The 21677-nt window shown below is 37.5% G+C and overlaps 1 protein-coding gene across 2 annotated transcripts in view; it reads left to right on the top strand.

The window, feature by feature from the left end:
• Nucleotides 1–14606, top strand: part of Rad18 (RAD18 E3 ubiquitin protein ligase) — a 96366-nt gene extending 81760 nt beyond the window's left edge. For both annotated transcript variants that reach the window (XM_015494957.2, XM_048787055.1), the window contains 2 exons: nucleotides 5350–5412; nucleotides 12905–14606. In XM_015494957.2, coding sequence (XP_015350443.1) covers nucleotides 5350–5412; nucleotides 12905–13007 — 166 coding nt within the window. In that variant the 3' untranslated portion in view covers nucleotides 13008–14606. The remainder of the gene's footprint in view (nucleotides 1–5349; nucleotides 5413–12904) is intronic.
• Nucleotides 14607–21677: the final 7071 nt, after the last annotated feature.

Raw genomic sequence — 21677 nt, 5'->3', positions numbered from 1 at the left:
TGGGTGGGTACTGGGTATTTAACCCAAGGGCAGCTTATGACTGAGTACATCCCTAGCCTTTTTTAGTTTTTATTTTGAGACTGAGTCTCACTGTGTTGCCTAGGACCTTGCTAAGTTGCTGCGTCTGGCCTCAAACTTACAATCCTCCTGCTTCTGCCTCCTAAGCCAGTCACTGGTTTTGTATCTCTCAAAAGCTTTCTGGCATGTGGGAGGTTGTTGAATTAATCTCACAGTGCTTCTCTTTCCTCCTTGATTAAATGGTATGATAGTTTTTTTTGGTTTTTATTTTTTGCCCTGCTAACCTCCCTGGATGATTCTAGAAAGCAAAACAAGATGATCATACACAGTGATTGTTTTTTTTAAAATATTTTTTGTAGTTGTAGATGGATACAATACCTTTATTTTATTTATTTATCTTTATATAGTGCTGAGGATCGAACCCAGGGCCTCACACATGCTAGGCAAGTGCTGTACCACTGAGCTACAACCCCAGCCTCTGTGATTGCTTTTTAAACTGAATATAAACTTAATTATTATTGCTTTGTCTCATCTCTTATTAAGGATTTTTTTAATGTATTACTTGAAAAATAAGTTCCTTTTTATTACCTTTTATCTGAAGCTTTCTTCATTTTGTCATTTTTACTAGATGTTAGGGAGAACAGTATAACCCCTCTTAGTCTTGCTTTATCCATGAACCTTGTTGACATCTGGTAAAAGCCTTATGATAAAACATATAGGGGTGGAATTCTTAACTCTCAGATTAATGGTTTTTGAATTTTTTTTTGCTATAACTTGTTGAAGCAGCATGGTGGGGCAGAAGGAAGATGAGTTTTACATCCCCATCCCTGTTTTTCTACTTCACTTTCTCTGAGCCTTTGTCCACCTGTGAAATGGGAATAAACCTAATATGCTTCTATGAATTAAAGCTAATGTACATACGGTAATTATCACAGAGGTTGGTAGAGGTAGTTGCTCAGAGAATGGTCATCTTTGTCATTGAGTTTTTTTTTTAACCTAAGATGTTTACTTTTCTACTGTCATTCAGCTGCTAAAATATTTGTCATACAATCTATTTCTCATCCTACAGAACAGATTCCTAAAAACAGGTTTGGGGAAGGATTCATAATAGTATGGTAGCAATTATATAAGTGTCACTGATATTATACACTCTTCATCAATCCTCCGGTGATCTGTTCTTAAGGAGTTAAATTTTTTTTTCCATATTCAACCATATTCCAACTAATGCCACAATTAAGAGGAGAGAATTGGGGAAGGGGAAAACTCATAGATAATAAATAAATAGATATACAATAATAATAATAAAGAAAAATTCCACTCATAAGTAATCTTTAATCCACAGGATTTTTATAGCAGATGTCTGCATTTTTCCTACCCCCACAGTACCCTGTGTACCTGACATACTGGATAAATAACAAGTTCTGATGAATTTGCGCCCTGGTGTCATGGAAACAGTGGAAATCAAAGATTAAAATGGTGCACATAAGTGATTGCGTTTTCTAGTACAAATCGAAACATAGTGCTATGGCAATTGTTTAGGTAATTCAGAGTCAAATCTGTTTTATGAAAATGGAACCAACATTTACTAAACACTTACTATGTACTAAACTCTGTGTTATATTGATTCATCTTTAAAATATCCCTATAAAGCACATGTTTTATAACCTGATTTTACAGATGAAGATATTGAGTCTTGAAAAGGTCACATAACATGCCCAGAATCATAGTTTTGACAGAGATATGTGGCATCTTTTCATTGTTGGTGGTAAAATTTTTACTGGTAGGATAAAACTGATTGCTTCAAAAGGAAATGTGCAAAGGTATTGTTTTCCTTTTTCTGAGAAGAAATTTTGCTGCTTTTCATCAGAGAATAATAATAGTAAAATATTTCAAATATTTGAAAGATCAGCCAATCCAAGATGTGTTCACATACTCACATACTCATTCAGAGTAAGCTTATGTTTCTGAAACTTTGAACTAAAAATAAAGTACACATAGTATGAAAAAGTAAATGTGGGTGTTATAACTGAGCCTACTAGTATCTTCTTGAATAGGCTGGGAATTAGAAATTTTATTTTTTGCCAGTGAGACTTGGTCACGTGGAATCTATATAATAATGTCCACTGTAGCTGGGCTGATAGTGACATCAGAGAGCACAATTTGAATGCCCTTTCATGGGGACAGCATAAGTTTCACATGCCAGACCTCTTGTTCATCCACTTTTTAACATGAGTTCTTCCAGAATATTCTGAAACCAAATAGTAGAGAAGCTGAATTTTACTCTGAAAAAATTCTGTGCTCTAAACTTAAAATTATACTTGTGTAGGCTTGTGCATTCTCTGACCCCAGGTATACCAGAGTGAGTCATTTTCTCCTGTGGAGAATTTTTTTGGATGTCTTTTAAAAAAAAAAATTATTGTAAATGGACACAGTACCTTTATTTTATTTATGTGGTGCAGAGGATCGAACCTAGTACCCCACACATGGCAAGGCAAATGCTCTACCACTGGGCCACAAACCCAGCCCCTAGGTGTCCTGGAAGTATATTCAGGGAAATTTTGATCTAAAGGCATATTAAAGACTTCAAATATATTAATGGCCTCTATCTACAGAAAGATATTTGTGAGTGATCATTTTGGTAACACTGATTATTATGCCCATTTGTCTCTTTAGAATCCTGTTTGTGAAACCATATGTTTAGTTTAAGGAGGGTAGCTTTTGTGTAGGCTGTAATTAAGTACATGATTTTAAAAAGAAGTGAACAGTCTTCCCTGGTGTCTTAGTATCAATTAGTGTTTCAGTGGTGACTTGATTTGGAGCAGGAGACATAGCAGACAGTCCTGACACTTCGTTGTTGGTGAGCTGCAGACTCCCTAGCTTTGTAGTAGTTCATTTGGTGACTTGGTGCACATTGGGGCGAATGCCTGGCTGGAGTAGAAGGAAAGACTGAGAACTGAGGACACTGGGGAGCTGTCAACCTTGCTGGGCAGCAGTATTGAAGTCACAGAGGAAGCAGAAATTGTAAGCAACTCTCAGACGTGTTTTTTGTTAAACCTCCTCTGCCATCTGTTTCCACTGAGGCAACAGCGAACACCTCTTCAGTTCATGTCATTAATGTACTGCAAATATTTTGCTTTAACAAATCAGTGATTTGTGCTGGTGATTTGAAAGCTATTATGTAAATTGATCACAGACTCTTCCCAGGTTAGTTGATGGACTTACCCATCCTGCTTACTTAGCTGGAACAGTAGGAATGCTTTGGAACCTTCCTATTTAAAAGAAAAAAAAAGTGTGTTGGGGGAGTGTTGGCAAGATGCTCAATTTACTCTTTCTCTGACTGTGTGACACCTGCAGAATCCAGAGTCACATAATCACCCTCAGCTCCTGGGTTCTTCAGAAGCAGTATCACCCCCAAGGCAATAAGAGTTGGTTTGGAGGGATTGGGACAAGAAAATCTTACTACTGAGATATATAATACATAGATATACACGTGTACACACAGATACTTAAAAAGATAAACATTATATTTGTAGTATTAAGATTTCATGAGCAGGATTAGAAAAAAATATATATAAAGATTGTTTTGGAGGACAATAATGAAAAAGTAAAAAAAAAAAAAAAAAACAACTCTGCCTTAAACTTTGTCTAGGTGAAGAAGAATAGATGACTTTAGAGTAAATAGAAGTGAATAAAAAGGTTAGGTTAAAATAACTTCAGCTTTTTAATGAAATTGGTGTACTTAACTCTGACAAAAGGAGGATCAAGGTTGAGATCTTGTGAATGGAAAGGTTTAGAGCCACTTCTGTGGCAACAGGGGTGGCAGTGGATATAAGCCCTCCAGAATGAGTGGCTATAGGGTCTGCCTTTTAGGATTATAAAAAAGTTGGTGAAATCCACTTAACATCCTTCAGGGCCTTTTGTTTCTTCTCCTTCTCCTAATAAAAACTACATTTAGCTAATTGTTTAATAGGAAAGCTTATTTTATGCCAGTTCCAGGCTTAAATTGATGATCAGTTAAGTTGGTAACTATTGTCAGGGTCACTTGCATTTTAGCACTGTAAAGGAGTCAATGCTTTGGTTCTGTGACATGCTAGCTCAGTTGTTCCCACTCCAAGGGGGTGAAGGAATGACTGCAGTGCAATGTTGACAAAGCAGAATTGTCTGTAAATAAAATAACAGGCCATTACACATGGTAGTCACCATCAGAGTGGGCCCAGCACTCTGAGAGTCATAGAAGTTTGGGGGAAATCCCTTGAGTATAACGTTTGGTAAAGAACTCTGTTTAATGACTGTTTTTGCCCTTCTTTGTTGGGTCATCACAGGCAAACATTTCTTCAAAATAATTTGTCAGAAATAGTTGAGCGATTCATTGGCACTTTAAATCTTCCCAATTTTAAACTTATTGTTATTTATTAGAGTATCATTAAAAATGATTGACATTAACATTTCCAAAACTGTGATTTCTCGCCTGAGTGAGAATGGGGTTTGTTTTAACCTGCTCTACTCTGAGGTAAGTGACAACTGCTTTTGAGCTGCCCTGTGCAGTGCCCAGGACTCTTTGATGTTGGGATCCACAGGCCCTTTCTAAAAACAGTTTTTATTGATTTGGGTAGGAACAATAGGCAAAAAGCCTAAGAATCATTTTATGTCTCTTAAAGAAATAATGTATGCCTTCTATAACCTCCTTTATTGTGCATCCCTGTATAGGTAGGCCAAAGATACACTTTAAGCCAGGTTGCATTTATAACAAAATGCCATAATTAGCACAGTTGAAATTAAATTTTACTTTACTTTGGTTACAAAGGGTCTAAAACTTATTTTTTTATGATTTTTTAGTACTAGAATTTAGTTTTTAAAACACAATTTGTTTTTCATTTTTTCAAATTGCTAGAAATCAAATAAAACAGTTTGATCTTTGGGTGATGTAGAAAATTAAAGTGTCTTGTGACAGTATTCCAGTTAGATCCAGATTTACAAGTTGAGGGATTTATTTAAATCTTAGTGATTTTTTTTCATGACTCACAACTTATTGTTTTTCTTATAGTTTTATTAAAATTTAATTGATATATAGTAAATATAAATAGTTAAACCATATAACTTGAGTTTTCACATGTGTGTCCAGCTGTGATGCCGTCTTCACAATGGAAAAGGTGAACATGTATATCCTACCAAGCTTCCCCTTGCCCACCCACTTTCCCCTACAGGTAATCACCACTGATCTGCTGGATTGTTCTTTGTTATGATAGTCTAGTTTGCATTTTCTAGAATTTTATGTAAGCAGAGGCATACAGTCTCATGTCTGGCATCATATTGATGTGTATATCCTTTTAGTTCCAGTTCAGACATCATAAGAGATCTTCTGGAAGAAGAGGAAGCCTGGGAAGCATCACATAAGTGAGTTCTCATAATCAAGAAATAAGCATGTACTTTGACTTGAGAAATGACAATTCTATGCAGCTGATTTTCAAACAAAAGCATAAATGTGTTTTCTGATTCAAGAAAGTAAATCCACATATAGGGTAAAGATTTCCAGTTTATTACTTGTTTCTGTACATTTCTGCTTAGAAATGGAATACTATTGTAATAACTCTAGTTACTTCTCAGAAATTTTTTCTGCAATACCAAATTATTTTTATGGAATGATTTAATGGTTTTGCCTTAAGCACTGTCTCAGAATTGTTAGAAAACTTTCTCCATGTGCTCTTTTCAGCAGCTCAGCTGGATTTCTTACATGCAGGTCCAGGGCTCCGGTGCTACTTGTTAGTCTATTGCCTCTCCACTTCAAATTCACTCCATGTCTGCCTGTTCTGTGAAAATTGAACCAGGACCTTTAAATGTTTTTCCTGTGTTAGCTCTTCTAATGTGAAATTTTCTCAGTAGAGGGCCCTCGGGAGACTGTTAAAAAGAAAGGGTTTTGCCTCTCAGTTCCTGCATGTTTCCTCGCTAGACTTTTAAAGTGCTCATAGCTTTTCTAGCACCTGGCTCCGCTGGTGGCCCATCGCTGTATCTGTAGAAGTGGTTCTCATTAGACACAGTTGTGTACTCTTCAACCATGTCTGGACCTGTCCAGGCAGGAAGAGCTTTCCTTTTGTGCTCTGAGCCCAAGAGGGGCTATTCCTTTTATTTCGCTATTCCCATATTCTGTAGAGTTCTTTTACTTCCACCCTGTCATTTCCATGTCACTTTAATACTTGTTATAGTTAGTAATAGTTAGTAATTATTTATATTACAACTATTCTTTATATATAAAGTATCATAGCTAATGAAACTCCTAGAAGTTCCAATATGAAAGCTACCAGGCAGCTTAAGACTTTGTCCTAAAACTAGTACTGCATCATTTCCACCATAATCTGTTGGTTAAATTGAGTCACAGGACAAGCCCCAGATTCTAGGTTGGAAGGTGAGTTATTAGGGGACTCCACTGTATCCACGACACCAATCTAGATGTGGAACATTACCAGTATTCTAGGAACCTCCTTCACATCTCCTTCAAGTCAAAATCCCCCAAAGATAAGCACTATTCTGACTAATATCACCATGAACTAATTTGCCTGGTTTTAAACTTTTATAAATGGAATTATATAGTGATCCTTCTTTGGTACAGTGTTGTGTCTGTGAGAGTTTTTCATGGTTACAGGTGCCAGTAGTTTGTTACTTTTCATTGCTCTGTCTGTAGCAGTACTTGTCATAGTGTGGTCCTCAGATCTACTGAAGGAGAAACTGTGGGGAAGGGAACCAACAGTTTGTTTCCACAGGGCCTTACATGCTAGTGTTTGTGAACCACTGGCCTACAGGTATTCCATTGTATGGATCTCAGTATTTATCTGTTCTGTTATTGATAGGTACATGGTTTGTTTGGAGTTTGGGGCTTTTATGAATAAGACCATCAAGAACATAATTGTAAATGCCCTCCAGTGCATATGCATTCATTTCTTTTGAGAATATTTCTAGGAGTAATATTGCTGGACCAAAAAGTATGCACACATTCAGCTTTATTAATTACTGCCAAGCATGTTTCCAAAGTGGTGTGCTAACTTTAACGCCCTTCAGCAATGGGAGTTCCAGATGTTCCATGTCCTCATCAACACTTGGTATTCTTAGTCTTTTTAATTTTAGTCATTCTAGTGGGTGTCTAGTAGTATCTCATTATGATTTAAATTTGTATTTCTTTGATGACTGTGTTGAATATAGTTTTATATGCTTATTAATATTTTGTATACCTTATTTTGTAAAATTTGGCTGGGCACCCTGCTGCATGCCTATCCCAGCTACTCAGGATGCTATGGCAGGAAGGTCACAATTTAGCATGACCCTGTCTCAAAATAAAAAATAAAAAGGCTGATGTTATAGCTCAGTGATAGACTATGTACACTTGTGTTCAATCACCAGTACCACTAAAAAAAGAAGAAAAGGTGAGGAAGGAACCTTGCTTTTTTTTTTTTTTTTCCTATTTTACTAACATTGACTACTGCTAATGACTGACTAATTATTTGGTCTGATTCTGGGAACCCTACAGAATAGAAACCTACGGACTGACTGAATAGAGATAACCCCACTTTGGTGGCTGTGTTCCAGTAAAACTTCAAAAACAGACAGTAGATGAAATTTGGTCCATGGGCCCTAGTTTGCTGACCCCTGATCTAGGACTATGTGAACCCAACAGAGAATTCATATGGTTAAACCAGATTTGGATCCCTGTGGGCCACTCTTTCTCAAATTGCCATCCAGAGGGTATAACAGTCTAGTCAATCTAGGGTAGCTGTTGGAAAAAGAAAGATGTATCAAGTCCAGGAACAGTCAAAGAGTGCTGAATTTTGAAACAGTCAATATAATCTCATTGCACTTTTAATCTTGATAATTACTCAGAAACTTGCCAAAAATAGAAGATCCCTTTCTGGGGACAGCAGCATTTAGTGACCAAACTGCTTTACTAAGATGTGTAGACCAGGAAGATTTCTGAGGGAGGTGTCATAAATCTTTTCAATTCCACTTCAGTATTCCATAATATTAGATACCTGGAGATTATAAGGGTGTGAAAGTCCACTGAATCCCTTGACCATCAGTCTGAGTGACCCAGATGGTTGCATTCACACTCTCTGTCTGAAGCCCCACTGAGCTACATCCCAAGCTCCTTTTAAAAATTTTTAAATTTTGAAACAGGGTCTCACAAAATTACCCAGGCTAGCCTCAAATTTTCCAAGCTTCCTGCCTCATCAGGCAATTATAAGCAACACCTTCTTTTCAGGAGTTTTATGTGTGCCTAGAACTGTACTTCTATTATAGAATTAATTACAGGCATTAATTCTTCACCCAAAATATGGAAACTAACACTATAAGGATGGCCTTAATAGACCTTCAAGTATTTAAGGAAACAGCACAAGCTGATCAAGCCTTCAGACTACTAGGGAGATCTCCCAAAGTGAGGTTATCCTTTCTTACATGGAGAGAACTTCAGGAAGGAAAAAAGGAGTATTTATACATATCCTGAGGCTGTTATCCCTACAATGGGAATAACCTACTTAGAAAAGATGGGATAAAATTTGTCCCAACCTTTATCTAAAATGATCATTGATTTCCATCTTGCCTCTGAAAGTATTTAGAACTCTCTCAACTCACTGATCAAGATTTTTGTGGGTGATAGAATTGCCTTAGGTTTCTTCCTCACAGGCCATTGTAGTCTAAAATTATTGTATGTCCTGCTATACCTGGATCAGTATCATCTTGGGCCAAATAGAAAGCTCAGGATGTACTCTACAATATTTTTTAAGGCAGATGCTGAAGGTATATGAAATTTGTGCTGCTGGCTGGATCTGGGCCCCTGGAGTCATTTTCAAGGTTAATATTGTAAGTTGGCCTCATTCTGCTGCCATTTGCTTTAATGAAATGCTATATGCAACAAATAGATTTAAATCCTATCTTCTGTTAATTATAGTGGCTTATGAAGTGGTGTATGCCTGGGAAAAATTCTCCAGGGGCCACTGTGTTGTAGAAACAAAGAGTAAATATTGTCAGGAGAAATGTATGTTAAGAATTTCTTAGCCAGGCACAGTAGCACATGCCTGTCCCAGCAACTCAAGAGGCTGAAGCAGAAGAATTTCAAGTTCAAAGTCAGCCTCAGCAACTTAGTGAGGCCTTAAGCAATTTAGAGAGACCCTGTCTCAAAAATAAGTTTAAAAAGGGGTCGAGGGTTGAGGATTTGGCTCAGTTGTTAAGAGCCCCTGGGTTTAATCTCTGGTACCAAAAAAGAAAAAAAGTTTCTTGCTTTTTTTTTGCACGTCCTAAAAAAGCAAGGAACTGACTGTCTTTTGTGAACTTCTTATCTTATCCAGGATGTTTGCATGGTGAGCAGACTTGGAAGACACACAGTTTCTTCCTCTGCAATAAAGAGGAAGCAAATTTACTGCCCTTTATAATAGAATAAAGTTTCCCATCTTCAGGGGGAAGTGCAGTCTATTTATTGCCTGTGCTGGTGTTGTATGTCCCTCTTCATGTCATCTTTGGAATTGAGCTTCAGAACCACACAAATGCTGACCCTCTGACAGCTCTTCTTGATGTAAACGATAAATTGTCCTCATCTCCACAGAAGTCCTGTATCTTCTGGCAGTGTCTATCAAACTGGCAGACTAACTTTTAACTTGCAGATAGGGTATATCTTAGGCCCTTCCCAGTTTCAACGTATTTAAATTTGAGGTGGTGGTTGTTGTTTTTTTTAAATAGGATGTAGTTGTATCTTTTTAAATCCAATTTATAGTGCATCTTGTAAGTGGACAGTTTTAACTAGTTATATTTAACATAATTACTGATATGGTTGACTTTAAATCTATAATATCTTTGTTCTTTTTTTCCTCTTTTCTCATCATCTTTTGGATCAATTTTAAATTATGTATTATTTTATTTTTATGTCCAGTATTGTCTTATTAATTGTACTTTTATTTTTAAAAATTTAGTACTTGGGCTGGGGATGTAGTTCAGTGCCTCTCTTGTATACATGAGGCCCCAGGTTCAATCCACAGCAGAGAGAGAGAGAGAGAGAGAGAGAGAGAGAGAGAGAAATTAGTAGTAGGGTTTTTAGCATATATTTTTGTTTTTTTAATTACCATGAGCCTTCAAATAATGCTTCAGTATGTGGTAAGAACTTACCAACAATGCTACCCTGCAGTATGTGGGTACTCTTTTAATCTAAAAAGTCACTTTTTTAATACCAATTAAAAGTGAGACATGAGTATCTTTTTTTTTTTTTAAAGAGAGAGAATTTTTTAATATTTATTTTTTAGTTTTCGGTGGACACAACATCTTTATTTTTTTTACGTGGTGCTGAGGATCGAACCCAGTGCCCTGCGCACACCAGGCGAGCCGCGCTACCGCTTAAGCCACATACCCAGCCCCATGAGTATTTTTATATTTACCTCTAGTTTTATACTTTCTGATGGTCTTATTTCTTTGTATAGATTCAAGTTTTCATCTGATTATCATACTTTGACAAACTTCCTTTAATATTTCTTTAGGCTCAAAAATGTTAACAATTCTTTTAGCTTTTGTATGTCTGAGAATTCTTTATTTAGCACCTTTCATTACTGAATTGTATTTTTGGATTGTATGGAATTCTAGGTTGAATTTTTTTTTTCTTTTGGCACTTTAAAACTATTATAGCATCATCTCATGACTTATATGGTTCCAACATGAAGGCTACTGTAAATCTGCATTTGTCCCTCTGTGGAATGTTTCTTTTCTGCCTGTGTTCAAGATTTTCTTTTTCTATCTTTGATTTTTAGCACTTTGAATATGTGTCTGAATGATTTTTGTGGTTATTGTTTTATTTTTTATATTTATCCTGGTTAGGGTTCTTTGACTACCTTTGGTCTTTGTTTGATGCCTTTCATTATTTTTAGAAAATGCACAGCCATATAGCTTCACATATTTCTTTGCTATTCTTCTTTCTTCTCTGGGGATTCTAACTACACATATTATATACCATTTCTTATGGTCTCACAACTCTGAGTTGCTCTGTTTTGTTCCCCTCCCAACACACAGACTTTGTTCTTTTCAATTTGAATGATTTTTATTGACATATCTACAAGTTTACTGAGTCTTTTATCAGCTTTATATATTATCTTTATGAGTACTTTGAAGGATTTTCATCTCTGATACAAAGAATTTTTCCTAACATTTCCATTTGACTCATATCATTTCCGTGTCTGCTGAATTTCTCCATCTGTTCATGGATGTCATCTAGCTTTTCCTGTAGATCCTCTAACATATTAATTATTATTATCTTAAAGTCCTGGTTCTGAGATGTGGTTGTCTCTGTATCCCCTGGTTTCCTTATCTTTTGGCAGGGGGGTTTTTTCCTTTCTTCTTTTGTGTTGGACATTTTCACTGAATGTTGGACAGGCTGTGAAGGAATCTCAAGACTGGGATAAATAGAGTTTATGCCTAGACATGGGCATACTTCTGTCATGTTGTTATTGTGAGGAGTTGAGTCAGTTACTTAGGAGTTGACCTCAGCTTGAGTGACTTAGTGGTTAGCATTGAGGCGGAATTTGGAGAGTCTTGCTTAGTGACTGCTACCATTTTCTTTTTAGCTCCCTCTTCATGCCTGCACCACAGAGGGGCATCTCTTCTTGGTGTCCTTACTTCTCCCTCAACCATTTCCTGCTTCTGCTTATTTCTTCACCCTGGGCCTTTGGTGGGGGAGAGCTGGGGTTTTCTATTAGCTTGGTCTAGCCTCAGTCTTAGGTAAGCCCTGTTCTCCTGGGTCACAGCCATGGGGCTCTGCCAGAACTTCTTTCTCCTACCATAGTAGTCAGGCTGCATTGACCAAAGCCCTGTTTAGTATCTGTGTGAGATCAGCAGGCCAACATGATTTTCTGTGCCTCTTCCAGAGGTGGAGGTTTTAGTTTCCACTATTTCTCCAGCAGCAGTGGATTTTTGCCTCTGTTCCTAATGATTTTCTATCATTCCTCCTTCAATAGGCTTATTTTGCCTCATGTCCTCCAGAGGCTATGGATCTTTTCTCAAGCCTCATGGGCCAGCAAGTTTCCTGCTCTTCCCTCAGTAATTTAAAGCTTTTGCCTTTCAGAAGAAAAGCATCCAGGACACAGGCAGGGCTTCCTGCCAGTCTCGGTAGCCACCAAAGTAGGCTCTCTCCAGTCTCCTGCCTTTTTCCCAGTCTTTCTCATGAGTAGCTGGGGGAGGCTTATGGAAAAGAGTTTACTAGTGCATGTGGACTCCTTATATCAGGAGCTTTCAGTACTAACCTGTACTTAAGAACTCATGAGGGTGCCTGGGGGGGTAGGTAACTCGTGGTGGAGCACTTCCCTAGCATGCATGGGACCTGGTTTCATCTCAACCACCAAAAATAAAAATTAAAAATTTTGTTGGCAATTTACTTAACTGGTTACGTAATAATTGCACCCCACCCCCATCTCTCTCATAACTTTGCCTAGAGAGAGTTTGTAGGGCCCAACTCTCTTTGAAGGGGCTTATTTTTCTTTGGAGTTTTGTTTTCTTGGTTACTATACAGGAATGATCAAACTCTCTAGCTTTTTATTGTTCATTGTTAGAATGAGGTACACTTTTTTTGTTTGTTTTCTACATGTTAAGATGTTAAGCAAAAGCATAAAACCACAGATTTTGATTCAGAACAAAGAGGTTCAAGGTTCAGTTCCTGACTCTCTTTCTGTAATCTTGCACATTCACTCTTTTCTTCTTACTTATAGAGTGGGGATGATGATAATTGTAATAATAATAATTACAGATTTGTTGATGAGAGTAGAGGGTTATGGGGGGGTTGATGAAACGCATATGAAAGCACTCAAAAACTTGCAATTGCTTAAAACCATGATTATTATTCTCTAAGATACCATTTCTTTTTTTCCGATTTCAGAAATGATCTTCAAGACATAGAAATAAGCCCAAGACAGAATCGCCGCACAAGAGCAGCTGAAAGTGCTGAGATTGAACCAAGAAACAAGCGTAATAGGAATTAGTGTGGGCTGTTGCTGATTTTTTAATTCAGTGATCAGAATGTGGTACTTTTTATTGCCATATATGGATTTCATATTTATAAATGTCCAAGGGAAGATGTTAATTCCTAAATGTTATGGTTAACTGATTTCTAGTCTCTTCCGCCTTTCCAGAAAAAGTTAAGCATCCTCACTTGTCAGTTGCCTTCTGCCTCTAAAACGTTTCTCCTTAAAAACACTGTCCACATGTTCACCAGCTTTGCAGAGTGGGTAAACTATTTGGGAAAGGGATTTTGTTTGGTTTCTAAATTTCAAAATGTCCTTACACCATCCTCTTTTTCTTCCATGGACACCAACTTCACAAAAGGATTCTTTTCTGCCTATTTACTATAACAAGCACTTGAGTGTCTGTATTTTGTCCTAATTCACATTCTTGTTGTGTGTAAGTACCCGATGCCGTTATATCAGCACACCCATGACAGCAATTCATGATAGTTATTTTCTAAGTTGAATGTACTTATTTGTTAAACTTGTGTTTTACACATTACTCAGAATAGGATTATAATTAAAAGTCACAAAGTTAGTATTATAATTTTTTAAAAGTTACAAAGTTAGTATTATAATTTAAAGTCACAAAGCCACAATAACTTTGAAACATTGAGCTTATTCTTCTGAATGGCTCTTAAAAAAGATTATTGTTAGTATTTTTTCAGTTGAGTTGATCAAATCTCCAACATTTTGAATCCCAGCCATTTAATGAAAAGTATGTAATGAATGTATTTTGTTAATGAATGGACTCTTACATTAATTTGGAATAATGTCCTTAAAACTGTATCCTATGAATAGTTGTGTACAGTTCACAACTTGTTGGTCAGAAATTGTTATCTGAGTGTGAAAAGTACACCAGTATCTAGTTCCTACTGCTTGCTTCTCTTTGGTATTTCAGAGCCAACCTACCCCCATCTCTTCCTCTGCCATTGCCCAAACCAAACACATCAACTTGCAAATAACATGGGAGCAAATGCAGCAGTGTTAAAATAACAAATTTACGAGTATGCCGGGGAAAGCATTTGTGATTTCTCCTTTCAAAAGAATATCTCCAGTGACTGGCTTTTTGGTATGCTTTGGGCTTTCTGATAACTTGGAGTCTCATGGTGAGAGTTTAGCATTTTCATACTGAAACTCACCATTTTTCTTTATGAGTTTCCTGAGTTTCAAATGGTTATAAAAGAATTTGTCATAGTCATTTAATCTGCCTAAAGCAATAAAGAAGCAGCACCACTCACTGAACTTGTCAGCAGATCTGCTGTGATGGTGAGGAGCATCCAGCCAAAGTGGAGGCTAGTGTTGGTATAATGTATACTAAGTTGCCAGAAATGATGCTACAGTGAAAATGGCTTCTTTCACTAAAAATTATAGTCTCATAAGTTAAACTGCAGGTAATTACTATTTTATTTGCAGCTAGAGGAGTAAATGGAGCAGTGAGATCCAAGAGAGGGAGATCTCCACACATTAATTCATTCAGTAAATTTGATTATCAACTTTGTTATATATCGGTCATTGTGCTGAGCTCTGGAAATACAAAGGTAACCAAATATTGAGTAAAATAGTGGTGCTCATGGAGCAAGCAGGAAGAATTTGTTCTTCAGGGGATCTGTGAGCAATATGTGGAGACGTTTGTGGTTATAACTGGAGGGTGGGGGTAGGAGGGGTGATACTAGTATTGATGGACAGAGGTTGGGGTGCTGCTGAACATCATAATGCACAAGTCAACCCCCATGTGTTAGTTTGGCCAGGCTGCTTAAACAGCAGACTTACTTTGCACAGTTCTCCAGGCTGGAAGTCAAAGAGCACTCGGACATCGCCTGAGGCCTCTTTCCCTAGTTTTCAGAGGGCTGTTTCTCACCACATTCTCAAGGGCTTTCCTCTGTGCACATGTTTCTGTGCCCTGATCTCTTCTCACAAGTTCATTAGTCATTGGATCAGGCCCATTATATCACCTCATTTTAGTTTAATTTCCTCTTTTAAAAGCCTGTTCTAAAATACAGTAACATTGTGAAGTCCTGGGAATTAGGCCTTCCAAGACATACATTTGGGAGGGGGTATAATGTAGCTCATAACATATAAATAAATAAACATATATATATATATCTCCAGTCTAGCCAGGTGTAGTGGTTCATGCCTGTAAATCCCAGTGGCTTGGGAGGCTGAGGCAGGATGATCACAAGTTTAAAGCCAGCCTCAGCAACTTTGCAAGACCCTGTTTCTAAATGAGGTTAAGTTCCTGTGGGTTTAATCTCTGGAACAAAAAGTAAACAAATAATCCAGTGTAAAATCTCAATGGTACCAAGATTGAGGAACCCCCAATAAAAAGGAACTCCAAAGTTTATCTGAAAAATAAGACCAAAGGGGCTATTGAGTTCTATATGTTAGCACTTAGCATACATTTAATATTCATATATTGATGGAAAGGTATTTTTATATCCATTTAACAAAGATTAAGGAACCCTAGGATAAGTGTTAGATCCAGAATTGAAACTGATAAGCTTCTAAGTTCTGAAATTTGACTTTTAGAAATGTAATCCTTACCAAATTTACCAGTAATCCACTGGTTATTTATTGTTTTTACCTCCTAACTCTTCTCAAGGCAGAACAGCTGATGTAAATTATATCAGCTCATAGTGATAGCAATGCTAAGGTGTGGGTGGATGCTAATGAGCTACTGTGTAGATTATGGAAAAGGGCATGCACGTAGTTCAGTGTGTCAGGGCCTCATTTCACCGTCTAGTCTCTCTTTTTCTCTCCTATCCCACACCGAGAGGTCTCTATGAAAAAAGAATTCATATCGTTAAGATCCTATAATTCAGGGTGGCATGCCCTTACAAGTAGAATCACATGGCAAAGATGTATTGCCAAAAGTAGATGAAATAGAGAGGCCTTCCTGGAGGATATATATTTTTTTTAATTTGTTTTTTGGTCCTGTAGAATAAGAATTGTCCAGACCACTACACTTGAACCACTTTTCTTGAACACTAAATTTGACTGAGTGTCCTTAGAACCAGGGAAAAGGCAGAAGTAGTGGATTTCAGAATTCTTAGCATCTCATAGAATAAAATAGCAATTTTTTCAAATGAGACATACTTTTCCCTACCTTTTTTAATTATAAAAGTAATTAATTGTAAATATTAGAGGACAAAGTCACAACCATTAAATTTATTAGCATTTTAGTCATCTTTCTTTGACTTTAATCTTAATGTTTCTCAGATGTCCATAAGAATAGTCATCTGGTCACACAAGCATTAATAACCATGTTCCTGGTTTTATATTTCCCCTTTAGGGTACTTTAGGTACTATAGCTGGTCTGGTTGGAGAGTTCTGCCTTGCCTAGGATGTCAACCCCAGTTTGTTGCCTGAGATGCAAACTGGCAGGGTCCTGCTTCTGGTCCCTATGCCCTGTTGGCCTCTCTGTGTACCATATGGACACGAGGAGAATTTAGTCTCCTAGCTGATAGTGTGCTGTGACCTGGGTCCATAGTGTTTCTTGTAAATCATGTTTGTCTTCTCTTTTCTGTCCCTCTTTCTTCTTTCCCTCTATCACCTTCATTCCCTTTACTGTTAGGACTATATATTAAGTAGTGCACAAAACAAAGAGACCCTGCCCTGTGCAACTTGTAGACCAGAAGGGGAGACAAACATGAATTAAATGGTTACACACTCTACACACACACAATGCTTTCATTGTCACAAGAAAATTTTACAATGCCTTTCAGTGCTCTTCAGTGATTGCATAACAGTTCATCTGGATCATTTGCCACATTTTACATAAACATTCCTCTTGTCCTTGGACATTAATGTTACTTCTAGTTTATTTCCAATTGTGAATAGTTTGAAATTGGCCTTGTGTATAATTTTTTTTTCATGTGTGGTAACTTACTTAGATTAGGTTTCCAGAAATCAAATTATTAGGACGTTAGCTTTTAATAAAATATGTGATTGGATTTTTCAAAATTAGAGGCCCTAAAATATTAAACTCTATAGGAAGTTTTTTTTTGTAAGTTTGAAAATAACAGATGTTATGAAACATTGGAGCTCTTCACTGAGAATTTTACAGCAATTGCAAAAAGTTTTCATATGACTGCTTCAGTTAACTGTCAAAGCTGAGGGTCCAGAATTAAAGGGAACTAAATAAGTAAAGACAGTTCTATAGAGTTATAAGCAAACAAAGACTAGACTTCTGGTATTCTAATGTGATAGTCTTTGTGTTGAAGATCTCTGAGGGAAAAGGCTAGAAAACATTTTTATTCTATATTACTCCAGGCTCTGAATAGAATAGCAGCTGGATACATTTTCTGCAAAATTGTATAGCTGCTTATTGTCATGCTGGCCAAAGAAGCCCAGCTGGTTCAGATGCTAGATGAATAAGCAGCAAGCAAAGTTGACATTCTATTATATGAATGTCTTTTCTGGAATAAGAGCCAGGTGGGAAGTGAGCAAATTTTTTTCAGTCCCCATATCACAGCTTTGGAACTACTCAGGCATACTGTTGAAACCCAAGGAGTCCACATGGCATTGTTTATTTCTATTTGGATCACATATCTTTTGTGTAGCATCTGATTTTTGGCAGCCCTGACTTTTTTCCATGACTAATAGCAGTATTAACTGCTAAATGTACTTCCAGGTAACCTTAAATTCTTTGTTACATGGAACTATTTTGGTTTATTTTTAATTTTTTTTTTTTTTTTTTGTAGTGCTGGGGATGGAACCCAAGACCTTGTGCATGCCCAACAAGCACCTACCACTGAGCCACGTCCCCAGCCCATGGGATCATTTTAATGTTTATTCATTTATTTGTAGACAGACACAGTACCTTTATTTTATTTTTTTAATGTGGTGCTGAGGATTGAACCCAATGCTTCACACATGCCAGACAAGTGCTGGACTACTGAGCTACAGTCCCAGCCCCTAATATTAACTTATAAATTCTAAAGAATATCTGCTGAAGGCTGGGTTATAACTCAGTGGTAGAGCACTTGTTTGACATATGTGAAGCACTGAGTTCCATCCTCAGTACCACATAAAAACAAATAAAAGTTAAATTCTAAAAAATAAATAAAGTATTTACTGAAAACATTTTGGTAGAATAAATATTAAATTTCTGAAAGCATGCCATCTACGTAGAACAATTTATTTTTTTAATACATGATATTGGCTTCCATTGAAAATTTAACGAAGGGGGGTGGGGCTAAGATAGGGATCTATGGTAGCATAGCTTAACGCTGCCATTTGATCTGTTCAGAGACTCTTCTTAACCAACTTGTCACAGGGGTATAGAAAAATAGGCTTTATAGAGACGTGTTTGTCTGAGTCTACTTCAAGATTAGTTAAGACTATTGCTGACCAGAAGTGGAAAATAGGTGAATGAAATTTTTTTAAAGTCATACCCCATCTGGGGCTTTTTTCTGTTTTTGATTTTCTAGCAAAGAAACAGAATATAGTAGTGATGGATTGTGGGATGGTGCTGTTTAAGCTAGCTTATTCTCCATGCAAGACTTCCTTTTGTTATGATGTGCTTACTAGAGGATGCTCTGAGGTAAGAATGAAATAGAACCCACAAGAAAGGAATGGGGTTCTAAAGGCACTTATGAGCAAAACAGTTAGTCAAAACATTGGCAAGTTTTAGGTTAATTTAGAGTGGGGATGGGGGAGAGGCTAGTTAAAATGAGGTAGAAATAAAATGATATTGTGGGACCTGGAGGGGGTGATTAGGAAGTGAGCACATTCTGAAGCCCTTGGCACTGTTGTGCAGGCATGGACCCACTTTACACCCTAAGACAAGAATCCATTTTAAAAATTTAAGGTTAAACCTTAATGAATACAAAGAGTGTATGGTTCTTGAAGCCTGAAAATGGGTTAAGGAAAACTTAAACCATGGTGAGGCAGAAAAGACAGAGTTAATAGAAAAACTAAGAAAAGACATAGTTAATAGAAAACAAAATAAACTCAATATATCAATAATACACAAATGATTCATCTCAGTTTTTAATAATAGCTAACATTTATCAAGTGTATGGTACATGCCAGGATGAAGGACTTTGTCAGTGTGAGCTCATTTACTCATCCCAACAGCCATATGTCTTATAAATATGGAAACTAGGGCAAAAGTTAAGACATATTTCCATAACATGCAATCAGCATGTGTGACAGGGTTTCTCAGACTGGATTTTAGAAAATCAACAATCTAACTTCATATAGTGTGCAAGAAGCATAATCATGCAGAAGCAAGTAGTAGGAAATATACCAGCATTACTTAATGTGTAGCAATGATTAGAACTAGCCATGCGTGTTCTTTTCATTTCACTCTCAATTAGTGAAAACTTGCTATGAGAGATTGAGACATGTATTAGCTCCTATTAAGGGAGTGGAGAGAATACCAGAGACATGGAACAATCACAGCTTACTCCCATTTCAGGGACAGGGAGGAAAGGGATGGTTTTGTCCCTGGAAAGGCTAAGGCCTCTTGTTGTACTAGAATTTGATTTGATGGTCTGCCATTTTCCTCTTCTGTCCTCTTGGTGTGTCCTTTCCCTTAAGGAATATCAAATCAAATGCTGCAACCTTTGATGTGCTTCTCCCTCACTCCATTTTGGGACATCATTACGTGTATATTCATTGAATGATAATGTGTTAGGATGTGAGAACAGATGTGTGAAAAAGAAGCATTTCCTGTTCAAACAACTTACTGTGTGACTAATCCAGTTCTAGGAGTAGGTTACTTTCCCTCCCTAGGCCTCTGCTTCCTGTTCAGTGAAACAGGGCATTTGAACTAGAGCTGGAAGAAACAGGTTGGAAAATAGGTTTTAGTGAGGGTTTAAGATTTGGAGTGTGTTTTTGGCTGAATGAAAAATAGGGTTGGAAACTCCAGCTGAGGGGACAAGAAAGACTTCCAGTGGGTGGTTTTTGTGTTGGCTTTTGTGGTTAAGAACTTGAGGACCTATTAGCATCTTCATATAAGACAGTCTGCTTCCTGTCTTGTTCCCAAGGAGAGGCCATCTGGGCCTTAGATTCTAGACATGTGGTTTTTGAGGGCAAGGGCAATTGACCAGCTTCAAACTCCTCAAGCCTTCTTAGGTGAGGAAGGGTGGTCTCAAGAGTGGATGAGGAGGGGTTTGGGTCTTTAATCCTCTGTTCAGTGATCCATTCAACACCCCTACCACCCCAGAACACCTGATACTGATTACTTCTAATAATTATTTCCCCATCCCACTGTTGTCACCCACCTGCCCTAGTCTGCCTTTGATTTCCTGTACTGTCACTGAAGCTCAAGTTCAGGTTTCCCACTCTGGCTTCCTCTTTACCTAGATGTTCCCACTTCAACAATTATTTGATACCCATTCCCAAGCCCTCACAACAAGACCTTGATTGCATTAACCTTACCACCTTTTCACTATCCATTCTCTCTACTCCACATGTTCTGACTTGCTTATTATCTACTTTGGGTTCCATGGCCCATCATAGCCATTCCTTGCCTCTCCCCTCTACCAGGCTTGTCAGGTCCTCTTGATTTCCCTCTTACCTCATGAACTGCCTTATCTCATTGGAGCTTCATTCTTTGACTTCTGCATTTTTCAGCTTTCCATCACTATAACAAATACCAGATATAATTAACTTATAAAAAGATTTATTCTGGGTCACAGTTTTGGAGATCTCAGTCGGATTGAGTGGTCCTATTGCTTTTGGGCCTATGGCAAGACAGCACATCATAGCAGGGAGCATGTGGCAGAGAAAAACCAATCTCCCCATGGCTAAGATGAGAAAAAGAGAAGTACCGAAGGAGCCAGTGTCCCATAATCTTCTTTAAGGGCATGCTCCAGTGACTGGAAGGCCTCCTAGTAGGCCCCACCTCTTAAAGGTTCCACATCCTCCCAGTAGCACCTTGCCAGGGACCAAGCCTTTTAACACATGGGTCTTTGGGGAAAATTCTAGAGCAACTTATAACCTTAAATGTAGAAGTGCCCCAGAACCTAGCCTTCAACCTGCTTTCCTTCTCTCGCTGTTTTTTTTTTCCCCTCTAGTTGATTTTAATTAGTCACTTGACTTTGAATTCTCTCTATAATAATTAATGATTCTTAAAATTATTCTTTTCTCCTGACTTTCACAATGGCTTGATATATTCACTTGGCTTAAAGGCTTCCCAAACTCAACATGTTCAAAACAGAACTCTTGATTTCATCTCACTATTCCCAAGTCTTCATTCCCCAGATCTTCCCCCATTTTAGCCTGTTAAACATTCCCATTCACATAGTTGCTTGGGTTAAAACCAAGTAATGAGTCAATTTATGACTTTTAAATTTTGTGATGATGCAAAATTAGAAAACATATTTTGAATTTGACTTTTGATCTTTTCCTAGGCTAGCCACGTGTGGTATGATCCTCTCTGGCAATGTTGTATGGCTGCAACTCCCAGTCAGGCATCACAGGGAGTGGCGAGAACAATGACATTGCACAGTGTACTGTGTTACTAAACACTGTGTTTGATAGGTTAGGCATATTAAATACTTTTTCATCTTGTATTTTCAAGTGATGGTGGGTTTATTGGGACATAATCTCATTACAAGTTGAGGTTGTAGTCCAGAGTTACAATGTCTAGTTGTAATAAGATTCTGACCTTGGACTTAGCATATAGTTAAGAATTTT

The sequence above is a fragment of the Marmota marmota genome, unplaced genomic scaffold (assembly GCF_001458135.2).
Source record: "Marmota marmota marmota unplaced genomic scaffold, marMar, whole genome shotgun sequence".
Classification (NCBI taxonomy): Eukaryota; Metazoa; Chordata; class Mammalia; order Rodentia; family Sciuridae; genus Marmota; species Marmota marmota.
The sequence above is the reverse complement of the archived record's forward strand: the minus strand, read 5'-3'. Positions and strand labels throughout refer to the sequence as shown.